Source organism: Chiloscyllium plagiosum, unplaced genomic scaffold (genome assembly GCF_037043375.1).
Source record: "Chiloscyllium plagiosum isolate Xiang-an unplaced genomic scaffold, Cpla_swu_hap1 HiC_scaffold_35, whole genome shotgun sequence".
In the NCBI taxonomy this organism is placed as follows: domain Eukaryota; kingdom Metazoa; phylum Chordata; class Chondrichthyes; order Orectolobiformes; family Hemiscylliidae; genus Chiloscyllium; species Chiloscyllium plagiosum.
In genome coordinates this window covers 17,243,236-17,265,236 of record NW_028270173.1, presented here as the reverse complement: position 1 = coordinate 17,265,236, position 22,001 = coordinate 17,243,236, and the positions used below count along the sequence as shown (strand labels likewise).

At 43.3% G+C, this 22,001-nt stretch overlaps 1 protein-coding gene across 1 annotated transcript in view; it reads right to left on the bottom strand.

Moving 5' to 3' along the window:
• Window positions 1–1,727: 1,727 nt before the first annotated feature.
• Window positions 1,728–22,001, bottom strand: part of LOC122541415 (N(G),N(G)-dimethylarginine dimethylaminohydrolase 1-like) — a 78,521-nt gene continuing 58,247 nt past the window's right edge. Inside the window, exons 3-6 of the mRNA XM_043678173.2 lie at window positions 18,394–18,467; window positions 15,063–15,182; window positions 10,181–10,324; window positions 1,728–4,228 (exon numbers count right to left, since the gene is read on the bottom strand). Of these exons, the coding sequence (XP_043534108.1) occupies window positions 4,112–4,228; window positions 10,181–10,324; window positions 15,063–15,182; window positions 18,394–18,467 (455 nt within the window). The 3' untranslated portion in view covers window positions 1,728–4,111. The remainder of the gene's footprint in view (window positions 4,229–10,180; window positions 10,325–15,062; window positions 15,183–18,393; window positions 18,468–22,001) is intronic.

Below are 22,001 nucleotides of genomic sequence, written 5' to 3'. Positions count from 1 at the left end.
CTGCTGCGCTTTTCCAGCAACACATTTTCAGCTCTGATCTCCAGCATCTGCAGTCCTCACTTTCTCCTTCTTCTGCACACTACTGAACATCTGAACAAGAATTTACAAAGGCATAGACAAGATACTTGAGGAAAATTGCCTTTTGTGAATTTCAAACAGCCAGCTTTCTTCTGGCGTTTTTGAAACATTAATAGAGTGATTCTCTGACGTTCGGGCAGGAACAGATTTTCATTCCAGAACAAAGATAAAGTTAACAGGGAGACAAGAAAACTGAAAACTAATTCAAACAAAAGAACTTCCTAGATTTACCATAAATTTTAAACAAAAAGGTAATGAAGAAAATAACAAGACTGAAAGGAAAAACATTTTGGTGAACTGTGTTTTCACCTCAGGATATCAAACTAAATTGGTAAGGATATTACATATGCATTTATCCCATTCTTGCAACACTCTCTTGCCTTCAAATTGGAAATTTTAGTGTCATTAATTTAATAGGCAAATTTGAAAATCATTACCCTAGTACCTTGCCATCTTTTGTAAGTTTGCAATTGGAAGTCTTGAATTCTATATTTTAAAAGGAAAATTAATGTGTTATAAGCAGTTCATGAAAGATTCCCTACTGATACCCACAATAAGGCATTTATCTCATGGAGACATACTTTACAGTTTTGGTCTGTTTCCACTGGAGGTGAGAAGAACAAGAGGCAATCTTATTGAAAGATACAAAATCCTTAGAGGCTGGACATAGTGGATACTGAAAGGATGATTAATCATAAAACAAAAAATTAGAATAAGACAACACAATGTTACGTAAGAAAGCTCCCACTCAAGATATTGCTGAGGATATTTTCCTTTTGTGATGGTTGAGAGTCTGTGGATACTTCCCCAGTGTATTGTGAAGGTGATTAAATATTTTTAAACTTCCTCATTAGGCAGGAATCGGAGGGTACCCTGTATTGACAGGAAAGTGGAGTTGAAATCAGCCAAACTCTAAATGGATGGCAGACTAGTCCTGAGCAGCCAACTGGCCTATTCCTGTTCCTAATTCATATATTAACAGTCACAAAGGACTGATTGACTGATCACTTGGGTGTATACCAACAAATCAGATGGAGTGAACATAGACTAATAAAGACTTGTACATGGTGAACTAATATCAGTACTCTCTTTGCTACTCAATTTAATAATAGAACTGGACCAAATAAAGGCAGACCTTATGATAAAGTTATAGGCCACAACTGGAGTACTGCTGTCAGTTCTGGAATGCATCGGACATCATTAAGGTTTTACTGGGTTTGAAGAAGTTTCCATAAAGGTTTGTAGGATAATTGTAACTACAATTTGGGTAGACAAGGCTTGCAGCTCCTTGAAAACTGGGAAGACATGCATTTTGGATGCAAGAAATTTGATAATCTGAATTTTCTTTTTCTCTGATGATCAGAGTCTAAAACTAGGGGGCATAATCTAAAGCCTTCGATAGTGCCAAGATATTCTGGAAATAGATCTCAATAAAGGTCTCCATACCAATGCATGAAAACCTGGAGCTCTCTCTGCAAGAAGCTGGTGAGGCTCAGAGACAATAAAAATATCACAACTGAAATATGTAGCATATGGAGTGAAGGTAAGTTACCCCAGGGGAGTAAGGCTCAAGTGTTAAAATTAGTTTTGCCAAACACACAAAGCTAAACGAAAGGAAGGAGGCAATAATATTCAATACACACTGCACATTTGAGGCAGATTCTCATTTTTACTAAATCAGAAGAGTTGCTTACAAAGGAGACACCGTACAAAAGCTGAATTTCAGGCATCAGAAAAAAAGCACCAAATGATCTGACTCTTTTTCCACTCCCAATCCGGGGCGAGAGGAGGTAACACACTGGAAGTGGATTAGACTGCATGAAAGTCAGAGGTCTGGATAAACTAAATTGATATATTGGAGTGCTATTCACTAAACTACAGGTAGTGCACAGACCTTGGCTGGAGAAAGGCGAGTGGATTGAAGAGGGGAGACACACACTCTCTCTAAATCTCAATGGGTATGCAGCTTAAACCAGGACAGGTGTTGGGAGCTCTGCAATTGGCTAAATTGACTCATTATTATTAAGGATTGGGGAACCATAGATGAGCCATGGTTTCCACTCAAGCTCAACTTGCAGGAAACACCAAGTGTGTGGCTCCCTGTAAAACTGCCAGGCATTCAATATGCACCGGCTTTGACCTGACTGCCCAAGAAAATGGCCACTCAAGGTTGCGGCACGAAAGTGAAGTTCCCAGAGAGTCCCTTCCTTGGGGGTCTGATACACAACATGGCGGAAGTTCTGTAGAACTGTGGCTGCAACTATTTTCTTTGCAAAAACAAAAGGAAATGGCTCCATTTATAAAGTTCAATTTCTCAGCACGTAATTTAAAAATCCGTATTTAAAAGTGAAGAGAAGGATATTTTCAATTAGGTGTTGTCCAGATTATGGTTTTACCTCATTCTGCAGCATTACGACATGCGCTGTTTGTCCGCATTAATCCTATCAAAAGGAACTCTCCTCGGATTTTAATTACTTTGTCGGCAATTAAAACAAAAAAAAACTCCCCGTTTGTTTTAGGAACCCAAGAGGAGCAAGGTAAGTGAAAGTGTGCCTCTATAATATTATTTTTGAACTCTAGGCGGTGCTGTTGTTGCACAAGACAAAAATGGCAGGCAGAAGTGGACTTTTTTTTCCCTTTAAAAAGTCCTTTTTAAAGCCAAATTGAAGCCCTCTTTGTGCGCGGGGTAATGGTAGTTTTCAAACTGGCAACCGAGTGTAAAGCAGGCATTGTCTGTTCCCGGAACTGCCCCATTATTTGCGCGCCCATTTGAAGGTAAATACTCAATAGGGGCAAAAAATTTGCAACGCTGTTTAAAAAGCGATTTGCTTCTCCCCACTGGAAGCGTAAATCTCTCTTGCCCCTCATCTTGTTATAGATGCGGACGGATCAAGATACCTTTAGCAATGGATCCATCCCGGTTAAAATAAATCGGTGTTCAAATAATGAGGTGCATAAAAACACACAACTGATCAGCAAAGGTGCTCCCTACAGGAACTAAGCTCGAGATCTTCCTCTTAGCTCTGGTTTTGAGAAAATCTTTTAAAAATTCCAAAGGCACAAATTGACGTAAGGTGACAATCCCCAGTTATGTACTTTTTTTTTGTTGCATCAATTATATTAACCATCTGGTGAACGATTAATACTTTTTTTTAAGGAAGGCTGTCTTGTGTTTCTCAGTAATGTTCTAGAACAGTAGAGGACGATACTGTAAAGCATTCCTCAGTTTATTTCGATACTGGATTAAGTCAGAGTGGGTTTGACCACAGCTGGGTTGGGGATGACTCCTAGTTTGAGGAATTTGACATTTTGCCTCTTCCTCCTCACATATTTATTTCAGATTTCGCCCAGTCAGTTGCAGGCGAGAAAATGAATAACATTTTTTTAAAGAAAAAGGCAGACCCGATGGCTACTTTGTTCTCGGAGAAACAAACAGTTGAGAGAAAACTAGGGTGGGAGAGAAGGGGGTGGAATAGACAAGATGGAAGTCTGGTCGAGGATGTGTTGCACAGGATGAGAGTCAAACACCTCTCAAAGTAAAGATTCGTCAGTAATCGAACAACCCTGGAAAAGCACACTCGAGGAAATCCAATCGCGGAAGGAAGGCAGGGTTTCAGGAATTGTTCTGCGAGGGTGATTAATCCCTATTTGAGGCACTGGGTTGGACCCGGAGGCAAGAAAATGCTCCTCAGATTAGAGCTACATTAATACAGATGTTTCACCCCTAGGTGGCGTGGGTAGACCCACCGTCATCAACAACAGCTTTGCTCTGCATGTCGAGCCCTGTTTACATTGAAGATGAGGACTCGGTCTCTAGCCCCATGGAAGAATTCCACCTCACTTCTGGGATTGAGTTGAGGCGGGTTGTCCCTGATCCAAAAATTCCAGTACATCCCTCGCATATCCGTCGATTCAGAGTCGTTTCTATTGTATTCCGCCATGGAATTTAAGGCAGTTGTGGATTAAGCACCACTCCCCTTCCATTGCCCCACAACTCCCCCTCCCTCACACCACACACCCTCCCAAATTGACTCTAATATTCAAACTTCTTATTGATTAAAATGGAACAGGAGCTCAGGGATGCTCCCAGTTTAGCCACTTCCGTGCAGGACGCTGGAATCAATGTGTAGTCTGGAAGCTTCTTGAAGGCCTGGAAATAAAGATGGGAGGAAAAAAAAATCTTTATTATCAAAAACAGAAATGTAATGCCCATTTGCAAGAGCAGAACTCCCTGACAAACTAATTCCCCTCAGCATTCTTTAAGCACCTTTTAGATTACTCAGAATGTCCAAAGAATACACCACAGAAGCAATGTGTAAATTTTGACACTGAGCTCTTTAACTCACCCTCTGTATGTGGGTAACGTCATTATTTACTGACCATATCCAATTCTGCTCAGAAAAGGTGAGAAAAGGTGGTAGTGAGTTATATTTTTGAACCCCCATGTGTTTAGACTGGTGCAGGAACACCCACAGAACTGGCAGGGAGGGAATTCTTGAATTTTGACTCGGTGACAATGGAAGAACAGTGATATAAGTGCAGGTATGGCTTGGAGAGCAACTTGCAGGTACTGCTGGTATTCCCGTACTAGGCACTTCTAAGTAATGAGATGTCAAGGCAGCACAATGGCTCAGTGGCCAGCACTGCTGCCTCATAGCGCCAGGGACCAGGGTTTGATTCCATCCTCGGGTGACTATCTGTGTGGAGTTCTCCCGTGGCTGTGTGGGTTCCCACTGGGTGCTCCAGTTTCCTCCCACAGATGTTCAGTTTAGGTAGATTGGCCATGCTAAATTGCTCATAATGTCCAGGGATATTTAGGTTAGGTGCATTAGCCATGAGAGGGTAGGGGGATAGGTCTGGGTGGGATGCTGTTCAGAAGGTCAGTGTGGCCTCGTTGGGCCAAAGGGCCTATTTCCACACTGTAGGGATTCTATGTAAAAAGATTCTAAAAATGTAGTAAGACATGCAGGCTTTAAAATATGATGATGAAATGAGAGATTGGAAGAATGGAGGGAATCTCACAATTTAATGCCTCTGCAGTTGAAGGCCATAAATGGTGGAGAGTAGGAAGTCAGATGTAAAGAGGTCAGAATTGGAGGAGCACAGAGATTTTGGTGGGTAATAGGGCTGGAGGATTTTACAGTGATACAGAGAAGCAAGACCGGGTAAGTAATCAAAGGTGAGAACTTTAAAAATGCAAGTGATGCTGGACAAGGAGCTTAAATAGGTTAGAGGCCTAGGAATGGTGGGTGAACAGGACTTGGTCAGAGTTACATTCCAGGCAACAGAGGTTTGGATAAGCTGAAGTTTACATTCCTTGTGGTTCCTTCCTCACAGTTGAAAATAGAAAGACAACCCATTCAAGTCCATTCAATAACTATTACAAATATTTCAAATTTGTTCTGATGATGCCTGGAGGGGAAGGGAGTCCCATTTTACAAATGTCTGACAGTCAGATTCGATAAAGCATGGAGCCCCGATGAGTGAAAGAACTCCCCACCCATATGCCACATGAGGTACAATAAAGCAGAAGACAGCATTCAGCAGAGAAGCAGGAGACTCAGCTCCCTGCTCAACAGCCCAGAGCTAAAGGACATTCCTGGCACACGTTCCTCACTCAGACCGACCAAACGCTCAGCCTCCTGACAGGAAGTGTTAGTATTGCAGAGATCATATACACACGTCAACATCAGAAATTTGTGGGCTCAAGTCTCACGGCTCAAGCCATACCTGGGCGGCACGGTGGCACAGTGGTTAGCACTGCTGCCTCACAGCGCCAGAGACCCGGGTTCAATTCCCGCCTCAGGCGACTGACTGTGTGGAGTTTGTACGTTGTCCCAGTGTCTGCGTGGGTTTCCTCCGGGTGCTCCGGTTTCCTCCCACCATCCAAAGATGTGCAGGGTCATGCTAAATTGCCCGTAGTGTTAGGTAAGGGGTAAATGTAGGGGTATGGGTGGGTTTCGCTTCGGCGGGTCGGTGTGGACTTGTTGGGCCAAAGGGCCTGTTTCCACACTCTAATCTAATCTAATCTAATCTAATCAAGACCAAAGTGTCAAATATAGAGGTTTATAAAATCATGAAGGGCATGGATAGAGTGAATAGCCAAGGTCTTTTTCCCAGGGTAAGGACTCCAAAACTAGAGGGCAAAGGGACAACATTTTCACACAAATGGTGGTGCGTTTATGGAATGAGCTGCCAGAGGAGGTGTTGGAGCTGGTACAATTACAGCATTTAAAAGGCATCTGGATGTGTAGATGAATAGGTAGGGTTTAGAGCAGGGGTGGGAACCTACGGCCGCCTAGGCCATTGTGTGTGGCCTTTTGAATGAATCCAAGTTTTGCAGAATAAATCTTTTATTTTTTATTAATATGTTTTTTTCATCCTTTTATTATTTTTATTTTAATCTTAAAATGAATGTATTTAGAATACCAGAGAGTAAAAGAAAATTCAACGAAATAATCCTCACAGACTGACCGCTACAATTAAAAAATTGGTAAGTCATAAGGGCTATTTCGACATCTGCTATGCGCATGGTTTAGTTATAATGCAACTCTAGAATGTACGCTATCTTCCCCGCCTGACTGGTGCCACTTTTCCACCACTTATTGCTGCGAATCTATATTCTCCTACTTAACCAAATTCAAGACGCCCTTAAGGTCACAAATGACAGATACCCATCTAGAGGATCAGCTAAAACTGCAGACCTCCATGCTGCAACCAAATATTCAAATGCTTTCCTACAAAAAGCAGTCACAACAAAGTCATTAAAAGGTTAGTTAACTTTAGAATTAACATTTTTTTTAAATTTAGTTAGTACATAGTAGTTAGATTTTTACAAAATAATGTGAATTTTGAAGAATATATAATTGAAGTTTTTTGGATGCGGCCTTATTAGATTACAACTAACATAACGTGGTCTTCCAACATGAAAAGGTTCCCCACCTCTGGGTTAGAGAGATATGGAGCAAATATTGCAAATGGGACTAGATTAATTTAGGATATCTGATCATCATGGATGAGTTGGACCAAAGGGTCTGTTTCTGTGTTGTATAACTCTATGAATTTATGATACGGCCAGCGGCATTCTGAGGGAATGCTGCACTGTCAGAGGAACTGCCTTTTGGATGAGGCTTGGCAGAAAGGCCTTATCTGCCAAATCAGCAGAAAACTTTCAGTACTATCTTGAAGAACGGGGGTTCACCCTACCACCCCGTATTTTCCCTCAATCAACATCAATAAATTTAACAAACATGGATCCAGCTATTTACCTATTGCAGTTGGGAATCCTATTTTGCATGAATTGGCTGCTGCATTTCCTGATAGTATTTTACAGTGAATTATGCTTTGGGACTGAGGCTGAAAGCATTTGCTCTCTATACTTTCAAAGAATGTGGTAGCAATGAAGACCATTCAACTCAGCCCAACTGTGCTTGCTTCTTGCAAGAACCCTATTCAATTTAATCTCCCATGCTAGCTTTCACACACCCAATACACTTTCCCATTCCTAACCATATGATTCAACCATGTTCAAATATATATCTCCAATTATGTATTGGGGTGGCTCAGTGGTTAGCATTGCTGCCTCACACCACCAGGGATACCTCCTTCTGTGCTCTCGACCCCATGATTCTAACCAATCGAACTCAAGGGAAAGCAAGTCATCTTGGATCCTGGAGGACTACTCTAAGAGAGGGACTGCTCTCTGAAGAAATTTCTACTAGTTTCCCCTTTCATTCTTTTTCAGAATTATTTAAATTCAATGACCTCTGGGGTAATTCATCCTTACTTGCACGATGAGAAATCTTTGCCTTTGAGTACATCTTATCAAGTCTCTTCCCCCACCCCAAACTCTTTGACTTCTTGCCTTTAGCCTGTTACTATTCCGAATAGATTGACCATTAAGTAATCTGGGCCAGGGTTAATACTGCTGCACAAGAAAACCCAGGAATGTTCAAATCCACGGCGCTGAGCTTTTTCTGCTGTGTTCACCTCTGCCCTTAAGACAAAGGCTCCTTAAAAAGTAACTAAAGCTGCCAGCATCTTTTACACGCATACCCTCAGTTCCCATTCATCGCTGCTCATACTATAGAGCCAAGGGCAAAATGACAGCCAACTTGCTTTTGTGTGTTTTAAAACAAAACCAAGCTCAATGTAGATCGATCCAACCATCAAAATCAGGCCAGGGCGGGTGAGAGAAGCAAAAAAAACCTTTAAAAATCTGATCACATACCCCAGTAGTTCAGAGTCTCAAGGACAAACCAAGGTTGCTTAGTCCATTCACACATCAACAAAAAAAAAGACATCTGGTTGGGCATATGAATAGGAAGGGTTTCGAGGCCAAATGCTGACCAGGTCAGTTTAAGATATTTGTTTGGCACGGACAAGTGGGACCATAGGGTCTGTTTCTGTGCTGTATGACTCTAAAAAACAAAATGGTCACCGGGGTTAGATTGGGCCCCGTTTCCTTAGCGACGGTCCTCAGCAGCAGGGCAATGATTCCACAGGCCTGGCAGTAATGTCAGCACATGCTCCTTCTATGCGTAGGCAATTCTCAGGTCTATAATTTACTCACACAACTGTCACTTAGCAATTAAAAGTGCTCCCATGGGCCCTTTTCTTTTAAAAAAAAAAGAAAAGCAGCTGTTTGATTTACCTATCTGGTACTTTAAATGGCATCAGGATAAATGTAAGACATCAGCTGGTCCCGGGCACTTTCACTAACACATGAATCAGGGTGGGAAGTGAAAGGAGACTCTGAGTGCAGAGTAAACTCAATAGATCATATATTGTAATAAATTTCACAAGGCAAGGAGGAGTTAAAGCACCGAGGTAACTGGGTGGGCGGTGGCAGTGGGGATGCTTCATTGAGTCAGATACAATCAATCCTTTCACTACATGGCCTCTTCAGAAAGAGTTCAAATCAAAATACAGCAGGAGAAAGAGAGGAAAACACAATTACAGAGAAGGGGCAGAGAGAGAGTGTGACAGGGACAGAGAGAGGGAGTGAAAAAGAGGGTAAATTAGAGAGAGAGAGAAAAACTAGGGTGGGGTTGGAGACAGAGAGAGAGCATAAGCAAAAGAGGAACACAGGCAAAGTGCAGGGGGAGGGGGGAAAGAGAGGGAGAGAGAGAAAAAGAAAAACACACATAAAAAGGGAGAGAGTAAGTGGAACACAGAGTACATACCAGGGACAGAGAAAGAGAGAGAGGAGAGAAAGTGGTACATGAAGAGATAGAGAGAGAGGTGGAGAAAGAAAAGAGAGTGTGGGGGTGGTCATATATGAAAACAATGGAAAAAAAATGTAATACTGGGAAATGAACATGCTGGAGCTCTATTTTGAACTACAGGCGACAAATTGGACCAGTATGTGTCACTTATTAGTTTTTCTATGTTTTGCAGACAGAGGAAGGGAGGGAGACAGAAACACAGAGACAGACGGGTTGGGTGAGGTGGGGAAAGGGTGAAAGCAAAGCAGTGAGAGAGGGAGAGAAACAACTGACGTGTCTGCACCATGTTTCCGCACTGCTTTCAAACATCTGTGAAGTATTAAACCAATGTGCAGACACGTTGCAGCTGTGGTGCTAATTCAATGCCGCCTCAGTCACAGAATGTAGTGAAGTTCTTTTTCAGCATAAAATTAACAGTTTCCAGAATATGCACAGCCCGTCCCTCACGTCACCAGACCCAGAAGAATAGTGGCTAGAGCTCTTTAAAGGTAAGCTTGAAGCAGAGGCATTGTTAAGCAATGTTAAACTAGGCTACTTTCTCCCCCCTGAAATAGGGGCCCCCATCCCTTTCCTTGCAGTACTGCTCTCCTCCCACCAGGGGCTGACATTGGACTCAGGAGCTGGTGTAAATATGAACAATTTAATGGTAAATGGGAACTGGCAACTGACCTGTTTTTAAAGGGCCTCCTAATGGAATCAAAAGCTGCTCATTTCCAACTGTTTGAACGTTTTAGATTTTAACACTGAAGGATCCCCTCCTGCCAGAACACTCCCTCCTCCTCCCTCCCCCCCCCCAATCAAAGGCACGTCCCCACTGGAGTTAAACTCACAGCTCTGGGCTGTGACCCAATAAAACAAGACACGGAAAAATAGACCTTGGAACTTTCCGGAAACTCATCCGCTGTCCGGTGGACCAAGGCATTGCACTTGTTGCCAACGCGTGCATAGATGCAATTGGCAGCAGCGTCATCTGGTACGCTAAGTTTGTCGTACTGATAGTCCGTTAGCTGCTCCATCGCCTGAGGGCAGAAAGAGGAAAACAGCGAGCATTAGGGCACATGTTCTGAAAACCACAGGCCTGTGTCAGTAACCACACACCTCGCACTGAGTACCGTGATAGCGACACTCTCAATGACCTCCACACACACACAGATACAAAGCGATTCGCCCAGGCTGTGCCCATTCTGCACCTGGGTCTTTGTAAAGGAAGCTCCGTTCTGTATCTAACCTGTTCAGTGCCAGGGAGAGTTTGACAGGGTCACAGTATAGTAAAGTTCCCTCTACCCTTTTAAACAGAAATTAAAACTCATTCTTCTCTTTTAAACTGAAACTACAGCTTCCTCTGTACTGTCCCCATGAAACATTCCCAGAACAGGGTCAGCATGGGGTTAGATACAGAGTAAAGCTCCTCTGTACTGTCCCCAGCAAACACTCCCAGAACAGGACAGTACAGGGTTTGATACAGTGTAAAGCTCTGTCTATACTGTCCCTATCAAGCACTCCCACGACAGACACAGCACGGATTTGATACAAAGTAAAGCTCTCTCTGCTCTTTTAAACTGAAGATTAAGATTCATCTATGCTGTCCTCGCCCAAACACTCCCAGGACAGGTACAGTACAAGTTAAATACAGAATGAAGCTTCCCTCTACACTGTCACAAACACTGACTGGTATTTGATACAGCTAGTCACAGGAACTGCACCTCCAGCTCACTGGAAGGACCAACAGTGTTGGTGCCAGGAAAAACGTTTTAATGCAGTCACTCATCATGATCAGGAATACATTGCAGTGACTGAGGTGGACGCAGATTCAGCTGAGCTTTCAGAAGGGAACTGAATAAGTATCTGGAAGAGATAACATTGTCAGAGCCACGGTGAAAAGGCACGGAGTGGGACTGCATGAATTACTCTTTCAAAGAGCCAGCATGGACATAGTGTACCAATGGCTCCCATATGAAGGCTGCAAACAATGGTTTTGTTTTCCTTTATTCTTCCATGGGATGTGTGGCTAGGCCAGCATTTGTTGTCAATCATAATTACCCTTGAACCGAGTGGCTTGTTGGGCCATTTCAGAGCATAGATAAAATTCTGGCATGTGTAGGCCAGAGCAGGTAAGGATGGCAGATTTACTTAGACTCACAGAGTCATAGAGATGTACAGCATGGAAACAGACCCTTCGGTCCAACTCGTCCATGCCAACAAGATATCCCAACCCAACCTTGTCCCACCAGCCAGCATCCGGCCCATAACCCTCCAAACCCTTCCTACTGATATACCCATCCAAATGCCTTTTAAATGTTGCAATTATATTAGCCTCCACCACTTCCTCTGGCAGCCCATTCCACACACGTACTACCCTCTGCATGAAAAAAGTTGCCCCTTAGGTCTCTCTTATATCTTTCCCCTCTCGCCCTAAACCGCTACCCTCTAGTTCTAGACTCCCCACCCCAGGAAAAAGACCCTCTTTTCTATTTACCCTATCAATGCCCCTCATGATTTTATAAACCTCTCTAAGGTCATCCCTCGGCATCTGACACTCCAGGGAAAACAGCCCCAACCTATTCAACTTCTCCCTATAGCTCAAATCCTCCAAACCTGGAAACATCCTTGTAAATAGTTTCTGAATGCTTTCAAGTTTCACAACATCTTTCCGATAGGAAGGAGATCAGAATTGCTTGCAATATTCCAAAAGTGGCCAAATCAATGTCCTGTACAGCTGCAACATAACCTCCCAACTCCTGTACTTAATGCTCTATCCAAGAAAGGAAAGCATACTAAATGCCTTCTTCACTATCCTATCTACCTGCGACTCCACTTTCAAGGGAGCTATGAACCTGAACTCCAAGGTCTCTTTGTTCAGCAACACTCTCAAGGACCTAACCATTAAGTGTATAAGTCCTGCTAAGATTTGCTTTCCTAAAATGCGGCACCTCGCATTTATCGAAATTAAATGCATCTGCCACTCCTCAGCCCATTGGCCCATCTGATCAAGATCCCATTGTAATCTGAGGTAATCTTCTTCAATATCCACTACATCTCCAATTTTGGTGTCATCTGCAAACTTACTAACTATACTTCTTATGCTCACATCCATTGATGAAAAGTAGTGGACCCAGCACCAATCCTTGTGGCACTCCACTGGTCACTGGTCACAGGCCTCCAGTCTGAAAAAACAACCCTCTACCACCACCCTCTGTCTTCTACCTTTCAGCCAGCTCTGTATCCAAATGGCTAGTTCTCCCTGTATTCCATGAGATCTAACCTTGCTAACCATGGTGGAACCTTGTTGAACGCCTTACTGAAGTCCATATAGATAATGTCTACCGATCTGCCCTCATCAATTCTCTTTGTTACTTCTTCAAAAAAACTCAATCAAGTTTGTGAGGCATGATTTCCCACACAAAGCCATGCTGACTATCCATCAGTCCTTGCCTTTCCAAATACATGTACATCCTGACCCTCAGGATTCCCTCCAACAACTTGCCCACCACTGATGTCAGGTTCACTGGTCTATAGTTCCCTGGCTTGTTCTTACCACCCTTCTTAAACAGTGGCACCACGTTAGCCAACCTCCAGTCTTCCGGCATCTCACCTGTGACTATCAATGATACAAATATCTCAGCCAGAGGCCCAGCAATCACTTCCCTAGCTTCCCACATCTAGGGTACACCTGATCAGGTCCTGGCGATTTATCCACTTTTATGCATTTCAGGACATCCAGAACTTCCTTCTCTGTAATATGGACATTTTCCAAGATGTCACCATCTATTTCTCTACATTCTACATCTTCCTAGTCCTTTTCCATAGTAAAATACAGATGCAAGATACTCGTTTAGTATCTCCCCCATCTCCTGCGGCTCCACACAAAGGCCGCCTTGCTGTTCTTTGAGGGACCTTATTCTCTCCCTTGTTACCTTTTTGTCTTTAATGTATTTGTAAAAACCCTTTGGATTCTCATTAATTCTATTTGCCAAAGCTATCTCATGCCCCCTTTTTGCCCTTTTGATCTCTCTCTTAAGTATACTACTACTGCCTTTATACTCTTCTAAGGATTCACTCGATCTATCTTGTCTATACCTGACATATGCTTCCTTATTTTTCTGAACCAAACCCTCAATTTCTTTAGACAGCCAACATTCCCTGTACCTCCCAGCATTTCCTTTCACCCTAAAAGGAATATACTGTCTCTGGATTCTTGTTATCACATTTCTGATGGCTTCCCATTTTCCAGCTGTCCCTTTACCTGCGAACATCTGCCCCCAGTCAGCTTTTGAGAGCTCTTGCCTAATACCATCAAAATTGACCCCTCTCCAATTTAGAACTTCAACTTTGAGATCTGGTCTATCCTTTTCCATCACTATTTTAAAAACTAATAGAATTATGGCCACTGGCCCCAAAGTGCTCCCCCACTGACACCTCAGTCACCTGCCCTCCCTTATTTCCCAAGAGTAGGTCAAGTTTTGTACCTTCACTAATAGAAGAATATATAGGTAGCAGGAGTATATTTAAGCATCCAGATGCTTAAAAACCATCTGGATGGGTATATGAATAGGAAGGGTTTGGAGGGATATGGGCCAGGTGCTGGCAGGTGAGACTAGATTGGGTTGGGATATCTGGTTGGCCTGGACGAGTTGGACCAAAGGTCTGTTGCCATGTTGTCCCAGTCTCTGTTTGGAAAGTTAAAATTCCCTACCATAACCATCTTGTTATTCCCTCAAGAGTATTCGTGTATCACATGGCTCTTTACAACAGCTGACAATGATCAACATTACTGCTGCTAGTTTTATATTAACTTGTTGGTTATATTAACTGACTTTGAATTCCAACAGCTGCTGGATTTGAACCTGTGTCCAAAAGACCACTAACTTGGGCCACAGGAGCGCTATTTCAGTGATATCGCCACTACTCCACTGTCTTCCCAAGTTAACCACATCCAGCCCTATTCTGGGATAAAGTCCCAATCCTGAACATTATCCAGTGAGTCTTACTGTAAAAGCACAGGAGAAGGGGGAGATGATGTATGGCTTGGCCAAGATACAAAACCAGAAAAATGTTACAGCACAGGAAGAGGTCATGTGGCCCATTTTATGGCCAAAAACAAAACTAGCCACCATCTCATCTCTCAGTATCTGGACTGAAGCCTTGCAAGCCACAGCATGTGTATTCCTGCTTCTGTCTGTGCCACCAAACCAAGCAGTGACGTTCAGACTCCGAAGTGAAATGATTTTTCCACATATCCTGTCTAATTATATTACTTTTTTGAAAAAAGGATCCCTACAGTGTGGAAACAGGGCCACCTGGCCTAACAAGTCCATACTGACCCTCCAAAAAGTATGCCACCCAGACCCATTGTCCTAACCTGTTACTCTGCATCTCCCCTGACTAATGCACCTAACGTACACATCCTTGAACCCTATAGGCAATTTAGCATGGCTAATCCATCTAAGCTGTAAATCTTTGGATTGTAGGAGGAAACCAGAGGAAATTTAACAGTCACTCGAGGTTGGAATCGAACTCAGGTCCCTGGCACTGTGAGGCAACAGTGCTAACCACTGAGCCACCATGCTGCCTGATCCTCTTAAATTCCTGGCATTGACCAGTCTTTAAGGGAAGAATCTCTTCCTGTCTACTCCATCTAGAGCCCGGTCATATTGGATCAAGAGAATCTCAGACAAGCGGAGCTAACTGGGGAAAACGGGAGGCCCAAATTAGATATTTGGAGAATCCAGCAGTTGTGCATAAAGAGGAGCACCTTACCTTGATGGCCTTTTGAGCAACTTCACTGTTCCCTATGATAATGGTGCTGGGTCCACCCATGCTGCAGAAACTCTTCAAATGATGGGGCTCAGGAATGTGCACAATGGACACCGTAAAATCCTAGACAGAAAAGAAGGAACAATCCATTGTTACAGACCTACCTTCTCCAAACAAGAGATGCATCCATAACAATCAGCCCAGCTCCTAAAACCTACTTCCTCTCTGGACACGGAGGCGGAGGTCAATAATAAAACTTCCCAGGTATTAAATCACCAGGGGGAGCTATGCAAAATAAAGGGGAATATTCTCTTGAGTGTGCAGGAGCAGAGGGAGCTGACTATGTACATGTTTAGGTCATTAAAGGTGGAAGGACAGATGGAGATAGCAGTCAATTATGCACACAGTATTCTGGGCTTCATTAATATGGGAGCAGAGTACAAGAGTTGAAAGTTATGTAAAACCTACTGAACATTGTTTAAACATGGACTGGAGTACTGTCTATATTCCCAGGCTTCACACTTTGGAAAGGATGGAGAAAAAGTACAGAAGAGGTTTATTGCAGTGGTTCCAGGGATGAGGCATGTTGGTAATGTGGAAAATGGGAGAAGGCAGGAAAATGGTAGAAGCATCCATAGAACATTTTGGCCATAAAGACCATAACACGACCATAATGACCAAGTGGTCACGGGAAAGGACAAAGACGGGGTCAGATATAACAAGTTTGAAATGGGTTTGCAGGGAGCCAGTAAGACAATAAGACAGGATCTGGTGAAAGTGGACTGGGGCGGAGAAAAATTCACATCAGTGCAGTGGGAGTCCAGCATGTTCCCGTAAAAGGTGAAGAGTTGGACCAAAAATTCCAAACAATCTTGAATGTTTTGGGTTGTACAGGATTGGATAAGGATATGAAGGGAAGCTTATGATACCTCAGAACACCAGATGCCCCAGAGGTGTATGCAAATTGAAGGGGGGTTTACTTAATAAAGAAAACTAGGAAAGCAAAGATGGGGTGTGAAAAGGATTAGCGGGTAAAATAAAAGGAAACCTGGAGCATTTTAAAGCAACTTCTGGACCAGGAGGGACATCAACCTTCTAGCCCAGCAGTAGGGACATTGCCACTGCACCACAACAGCTCCCATTTTACAAGCATATTAGTGACAGGAAGATGACTGGTGAAAGAGTGGGGTATATTAGGGACTCAACTGGCAAGTGGATGGAGCAAGAAGGCATAGTGAGATTTAAAATGGTACTTTACATTCATATTCACAATAAAGAAACCTGTTAGTGTAGATATCAGGGAAGAGGACTGTGATATATCTGAACAATATTACAAGGGAGGAGGTATTATCAGATTTAATAAGTTTAAAATTGGAGAAGTCCCCAGGCGCAGATGAGATGCAGCTGAGACTGCTTTGGGAGGCAAGGGAGGAGATTGCAAGGACCCTGACATTAATTTTCAAATCCTCCCTGGATACGGGAGAGGTGCCAGAGGACTAGAGGACAGTTAACTTGGAACCATTATTCAAGAAAGGTGGTAGAGATAAACTAGGGAACTACTTGGCCAGTGAGTCTAACATTATTAATCTTCTCTTGAAAAGGCAAGAATTAATCCTAATGTAAAACTCTATGACTTTATGATTCTAATTTGGGATGGTTTTCTCTGGAGAGGAGAAGGATGAGAGGGGATCTGACAGAAGATTTCAAACTCACAAGGATCTGGATAGAATAGATAAGAATGAATGGTTTCCACTCGTAAAAAGATCGAGAACCAGAGGTCACGGTTTTAGAGCGTTTTGCAAAAGAAGCAAACAAGATGCGAGAAAAACATATTTTAACAAATAGTAGTGGCTTAGTTCTGGAAGGTACACTGCCTGGAAGTGTGGTGGAAGCAGATTCAAGAGGGCAATGGATGATTATTTACGCTTTTATTGGTCAGTGTTTTGAGGATGGAGTTTGGGAGGTCATGTTGCAGCTATATAAGAGATTGGTTCGGCCACTTTTGGAATACTATGTTCAATTCTGGTCCCTCCGCTCTCAGAAGGATGTTGTGAAACTTGAAAGGATTCAGAAAAGATTTATAAGGATGTTGCCAGGGTTAGAAGGCTTGAGCTATAGGGAGAGGCTGAATAGGCTGTGATTGTTTTCCCTGGAGCGTCAGAGGCTGAGAGGTGACATTATGGAGGTTTATAACATCATGAGGGGCATGGATAACGTGAATAGCCAAAGCCTTTTTCCCTGGATAGGGAAGTCTAAAACTAAGGGGGCATAAGTTTAAGGTGAGAGGGGAAAGATTTTAAAAGAGACCAAAGGAGCAACTTTTTCTCATAGCGGGTCATGTGTGTATGGAATCAGCTGCCAGAGGAAGTGGTGGAGGCTAGTACAGTCACAATATCTAAAGTTTGGAGCAGCAACCTGGCTCATTATGTTAGCACTGCCGCCTTACAGCTGGGTTCAATTCCAGCCTCAGGCAACTGTCTGTGTGGGTTTCCTCTGGGTGCTCTGGTTTCCTCCCACAGTTCAGAAATATGTAGATTAAGTGGATGGACCATGCTCAAGTTCCCATAGTGTCCAGGGACCTGGAAGTTAGGTGGATTAGCCATGAGAAATGTAGGGTTACAGGAACAGGCTAGGGGGCTGAGTCCAGAGAGTCAGTGTGGCTGAATGGCCGGTTTCCACACTTTATGGATTCTATGAAAAGCTATCTGGATGGGTACGTGAGAAGAGAGAGATATGGACCACATGCTGACAAATGGCACTGGATTAATTTAGGATATCTGGTTGGCATGGACGATTTAGATAGAAGGGTCTGTTTCCGTGCCGTGTTATTCTAGAACTCTAAACCTCTAAATCGAAACAAAAGTACAGGTTTACAGGGAACAGGCAGGAGATTGTAGATAAGCCAAAAATGCTCACAGAGCTAGTACAGACATGATGGGCTGAATGGGCCTCCTTCTATATCGTAACAATTCACTACTTGTCAACAGAATCGATTTTTTGAAAAACCGACATTTAATCATTAAAACAGGCTAATTTTTATGTAATGGGAGTTTGGTGGATACAGTCAGCTTTACATCTGAATAGCAAGCTGAAAATTCACTTTTTACGCCACTTTTCCACTAAACCCACAAATATCTCAATGTTTAACCTGGGGTGTGCACTATTTCCAGGCTTCAAGCCCAATTTAAGCTCCTCGCCCCACATTTGCATGTTATCTTCAAGAAAAACTCATTACAGTAGAACTGGACTGTTCACTTCACATTCACATGCCTGCTCTTGACAATGGACCATCTCCCTGCAACAACAGAGAGCATTAGACCACAATCTAACTCACCTTGAATGCTTCCGCCACATACTCCGCTCCTTTGTGATTGGTCCACTTGGAGATCCCAACAAAGAACTCGCGGCCTGAAACCAAGAAGGGGAGAGGGAGGATAAGAAGGTGAATACCGAGCATTGTGGTGGCTGGGTGGTAACGCCACTGGCTAAGAAATCCAGAGGACCCCAGGCTAATGCAGGTTGAAAACCTGACCACTGCAGCTGGTGGAATGTAAGTGCTATTTTAACAAAAAAACTAATTTATCATTGATTGTTATAAAAGCTACCTGGGTCAGTAATATCCTTTATTAAAGGCTGATTTCTACTCTTATCAGGTCTGGACTTCATGAAACTCCAGACCCATAGCAACGTGTTTGATTCTTAAGCCCCTCCCCCCTCCAACTGAAGTGGTTTGACAAGCCACTCAGTTCAAGGGCAACTCAGGATGGGCACAAGTGCTGGCTTTTCCAGTGACATCCACATCACATGAAAGTATCACTTTAAAAGCAATTACACAGCACAGAATTGAGAGCAGCAGCATGTACTGCCAGAGTGAACCAGAGCAGCGATGAGCTCAAATGTTATTTTACACACTGCGATAAGATGACCTGCAAAGTGTGACCTGAAGGCAGGATGGAAGCAGATACAACAGCTATGTTCAAAATGCAATAAATGAAGCAGACACATTGGTGGATCAATTGGCAAAGAGTTGTGGTGTGCAGCTCACTCTTAGAGAGGTGGCATAGGGTACGTGGAATGAACTTCCAGAGGAAGTGGTGGATGTGGTAGTGGTAGTTATAATGTTTAAAAGACATTACGGTAAGTACTATACATGAACAAGAAATGATTGGAGGGATATGGGCCAAGCGTAGGGGGCAGGTGGGACTTGTTTAATTTGGGATTATGAGTCTGGTTGGACTTTCTGTCTTATGTGACTCTATAACTTGCCTGAATGAGTGCAGTTCTAGCAACACTCAGGATGCTTCAACACCATCCAGGACAACATCTATCCACCAACATTCAGTCCCTTCCCCAATGCCACACACCAGCAGCAGCATGTACCATGTACAAGGTGCACTTTAGCAACTGACCTATGTTCCTTTCACAGCACCTTCCAAATGTGTGGCCTCTACCTACGTGAAGGGCAGCAGATATGTGGGGATAGCACCATCTGCAAGTTTCCTTACAAGCCATGCACCATCTTGGCTCAAAAATGCATTACCATTCCCTCACAGTTAAAATCCTATAAGTCCTGCTCTAACACTTACACCATATAATCTGCTGTGGTTCCAGAAGGCAGATGATTGCCACCTTCAAGGGCAAGTAGAGGTGGTTTACAAATGCCGACCTTGCCAGTAATGCCCCTCCCATGAAATATTTGAGAGAACAATCATTGCTACCCTTAACTCAGCAGCAAGGCTTACACAAGACTTGGTAGAACTATCAGGTTGACATCTAACTCTGCCAACCCCTCAGACGAAGAAAGCAAAACCAATTTCAGGGAGATTACCTCTCGTACAGAGGGAACAGGCACGTGTCCTGAGCTCGTCCTGACCCTCATGAAGAAGCAGTTTCACAGATACATTCATGCTGTCAGCACTTCACACTAACCACTTCCTCATTCTAAACAGAGTCCAAAATAGAACCATTACAAAACCAAAATAGCCTTAGCTTAAATGTGTCACTTCCTGCATGAGCAACAGATGGGAGAGGTACAGAGACTTGGGGTGGGGTGGGGGGGGGCATGAAGTGCAAGCTGAGGAGGGGTTTGCTACCTGCAGGATTCAAAATGTAGAACATCCAGTACAAAGCTCCTCAAGTCTCAAATGGAACAAAACCTTCTGTGTGGCCTACCACAGTACTCTCAATCCAGTGCTCCCTCATTTTAATAATTTCCAACAGGGCACAAGATAGTGTGCAATGTGCAGAAATGCCAAACTGGGTCACTTGGAGATTGGGACCAAAGTAGTACGGAATGAGTCGAGTACACAAAGGTTTCTTCTGTTCTTGCCCTAGGAAAGGTCACAGTGAGAAAGTGTTCAATACACCAGAGTACACATTCTTTGCTGGATGTTGGGAGGAAAACCACAAAAATGGAAGAGAACTGGACTAGAACACAGTAGGCTGCTAAGTGCAATTATTTTAAACAAAGTTGGTGTTAAAGTTGAAGCAGCAACTTGGAGTTTTAAACTGAATGAAGGCGACACTGATATTTTCCTGTATTGGATCTCTGTAGAGTAGAGTGTCCAAGCAAGATTGAGTTGAGGAGGAGAGCTTTCCCATCATTGTCCTATTGAGTTTACCTGTCTATAGTGAAAAGGCAGACAATTGGTGGTGTGAATGGTCAGATCAGCCATTCATCTCATTGAGTAGCAGAGCAGATGTAATGGACTGAATGGCTTACTTTTACTACTACATCTTCTGATACGAACGTGGGCAGATAATGCAAAGTCACATTTATCACTTCCAAGTGAATGCTGCTGTGAGAAAATGAAAATATGGATGTGTCCAATTCAGGGCACCACACTTTAGGATGGATAAGTGAAAGCAGAAAAAAATCACAAGAATGGTTCTCGGGATGAGGGACTTCAGTCTTACAGACAGATTGCAAATGTTGGGAGGCAATGTGACAGAGATGGGCAGGCGGCACGGTGGCACAGTGGTTAGCACTGCTGCCTCACAGCCCCAGAGACCTGGGATCAATTCCCGCCTCAGGCAACTGTCTAGAGTTTGCACATTCTCCCCGTGCCTGTGTGGGTTTCCTCCGGGTGCCCCGGTTTCCTTCCACAGTCCAAAAATGTGCAGGTTAGGTGAATTGGCCATGCTAAATTACCCATAGTGTTAGGTGAAGGGGTAAATTTAGGGGAATGGGTCTGAGTGGGTTGCTCTTCGGTGGGTCGGTGTGGACCCGTAGGGCCGAAGGACCTGTTTTCACGCTGTAAGTAATCTAATCTAATCTAGATATTCAAATCCATGAAAGGTCAGGCAGAGCAGATTGAGAGATACTGTACCAGTTAGTGGATGAAGTGAAAAACAAGAAAGTATCAATTTAAAGCAGTGAGAACAGAAAATGTTGGAGAAACTCTGCAGGTCTGGCAGCATTGTGGAGAGTCCAATGACATTTATTTCTCCAGTATCAGCAGTATATTGCTTATATATTATCAAATCAAAGCAATTGATTTGGATGCGAATGTAATGGGTATACTGAGTAAGTTTATAGATGACACCAAAATTGCAGGCGTAGTGGACAGCAGAGAAGGTTACCTCAGAGTACATCAGATCGGCCAATGGGCTGAGGAGTGGCAGATAGAGTTTAATTTAGAAAAATGTGAGGTGCTGCATTTTGGAAAGGCAAATTACCATCTTAACGGTGACGTCCTGGGGAGTGTTGCTGAACAAAGAGACCTTGCAGAGCAGGTTCATAGTCATTGAACGTAGAGTGAAGGTGGCTTTTGGTATGCTTTCCTTTATTGGTCAGAGCATCCAATATAGGAGTTGGGAGATCATTTCGCGGCTGTACAGGACAGTGGTTCGGCTATTTTTGGAATATTGTGTGCAGCTGTGGTTTCCCTCCTATTGGAAGAATGTTGTGAAACAGAAAAGATTTACAAAGGATGTTGCCAG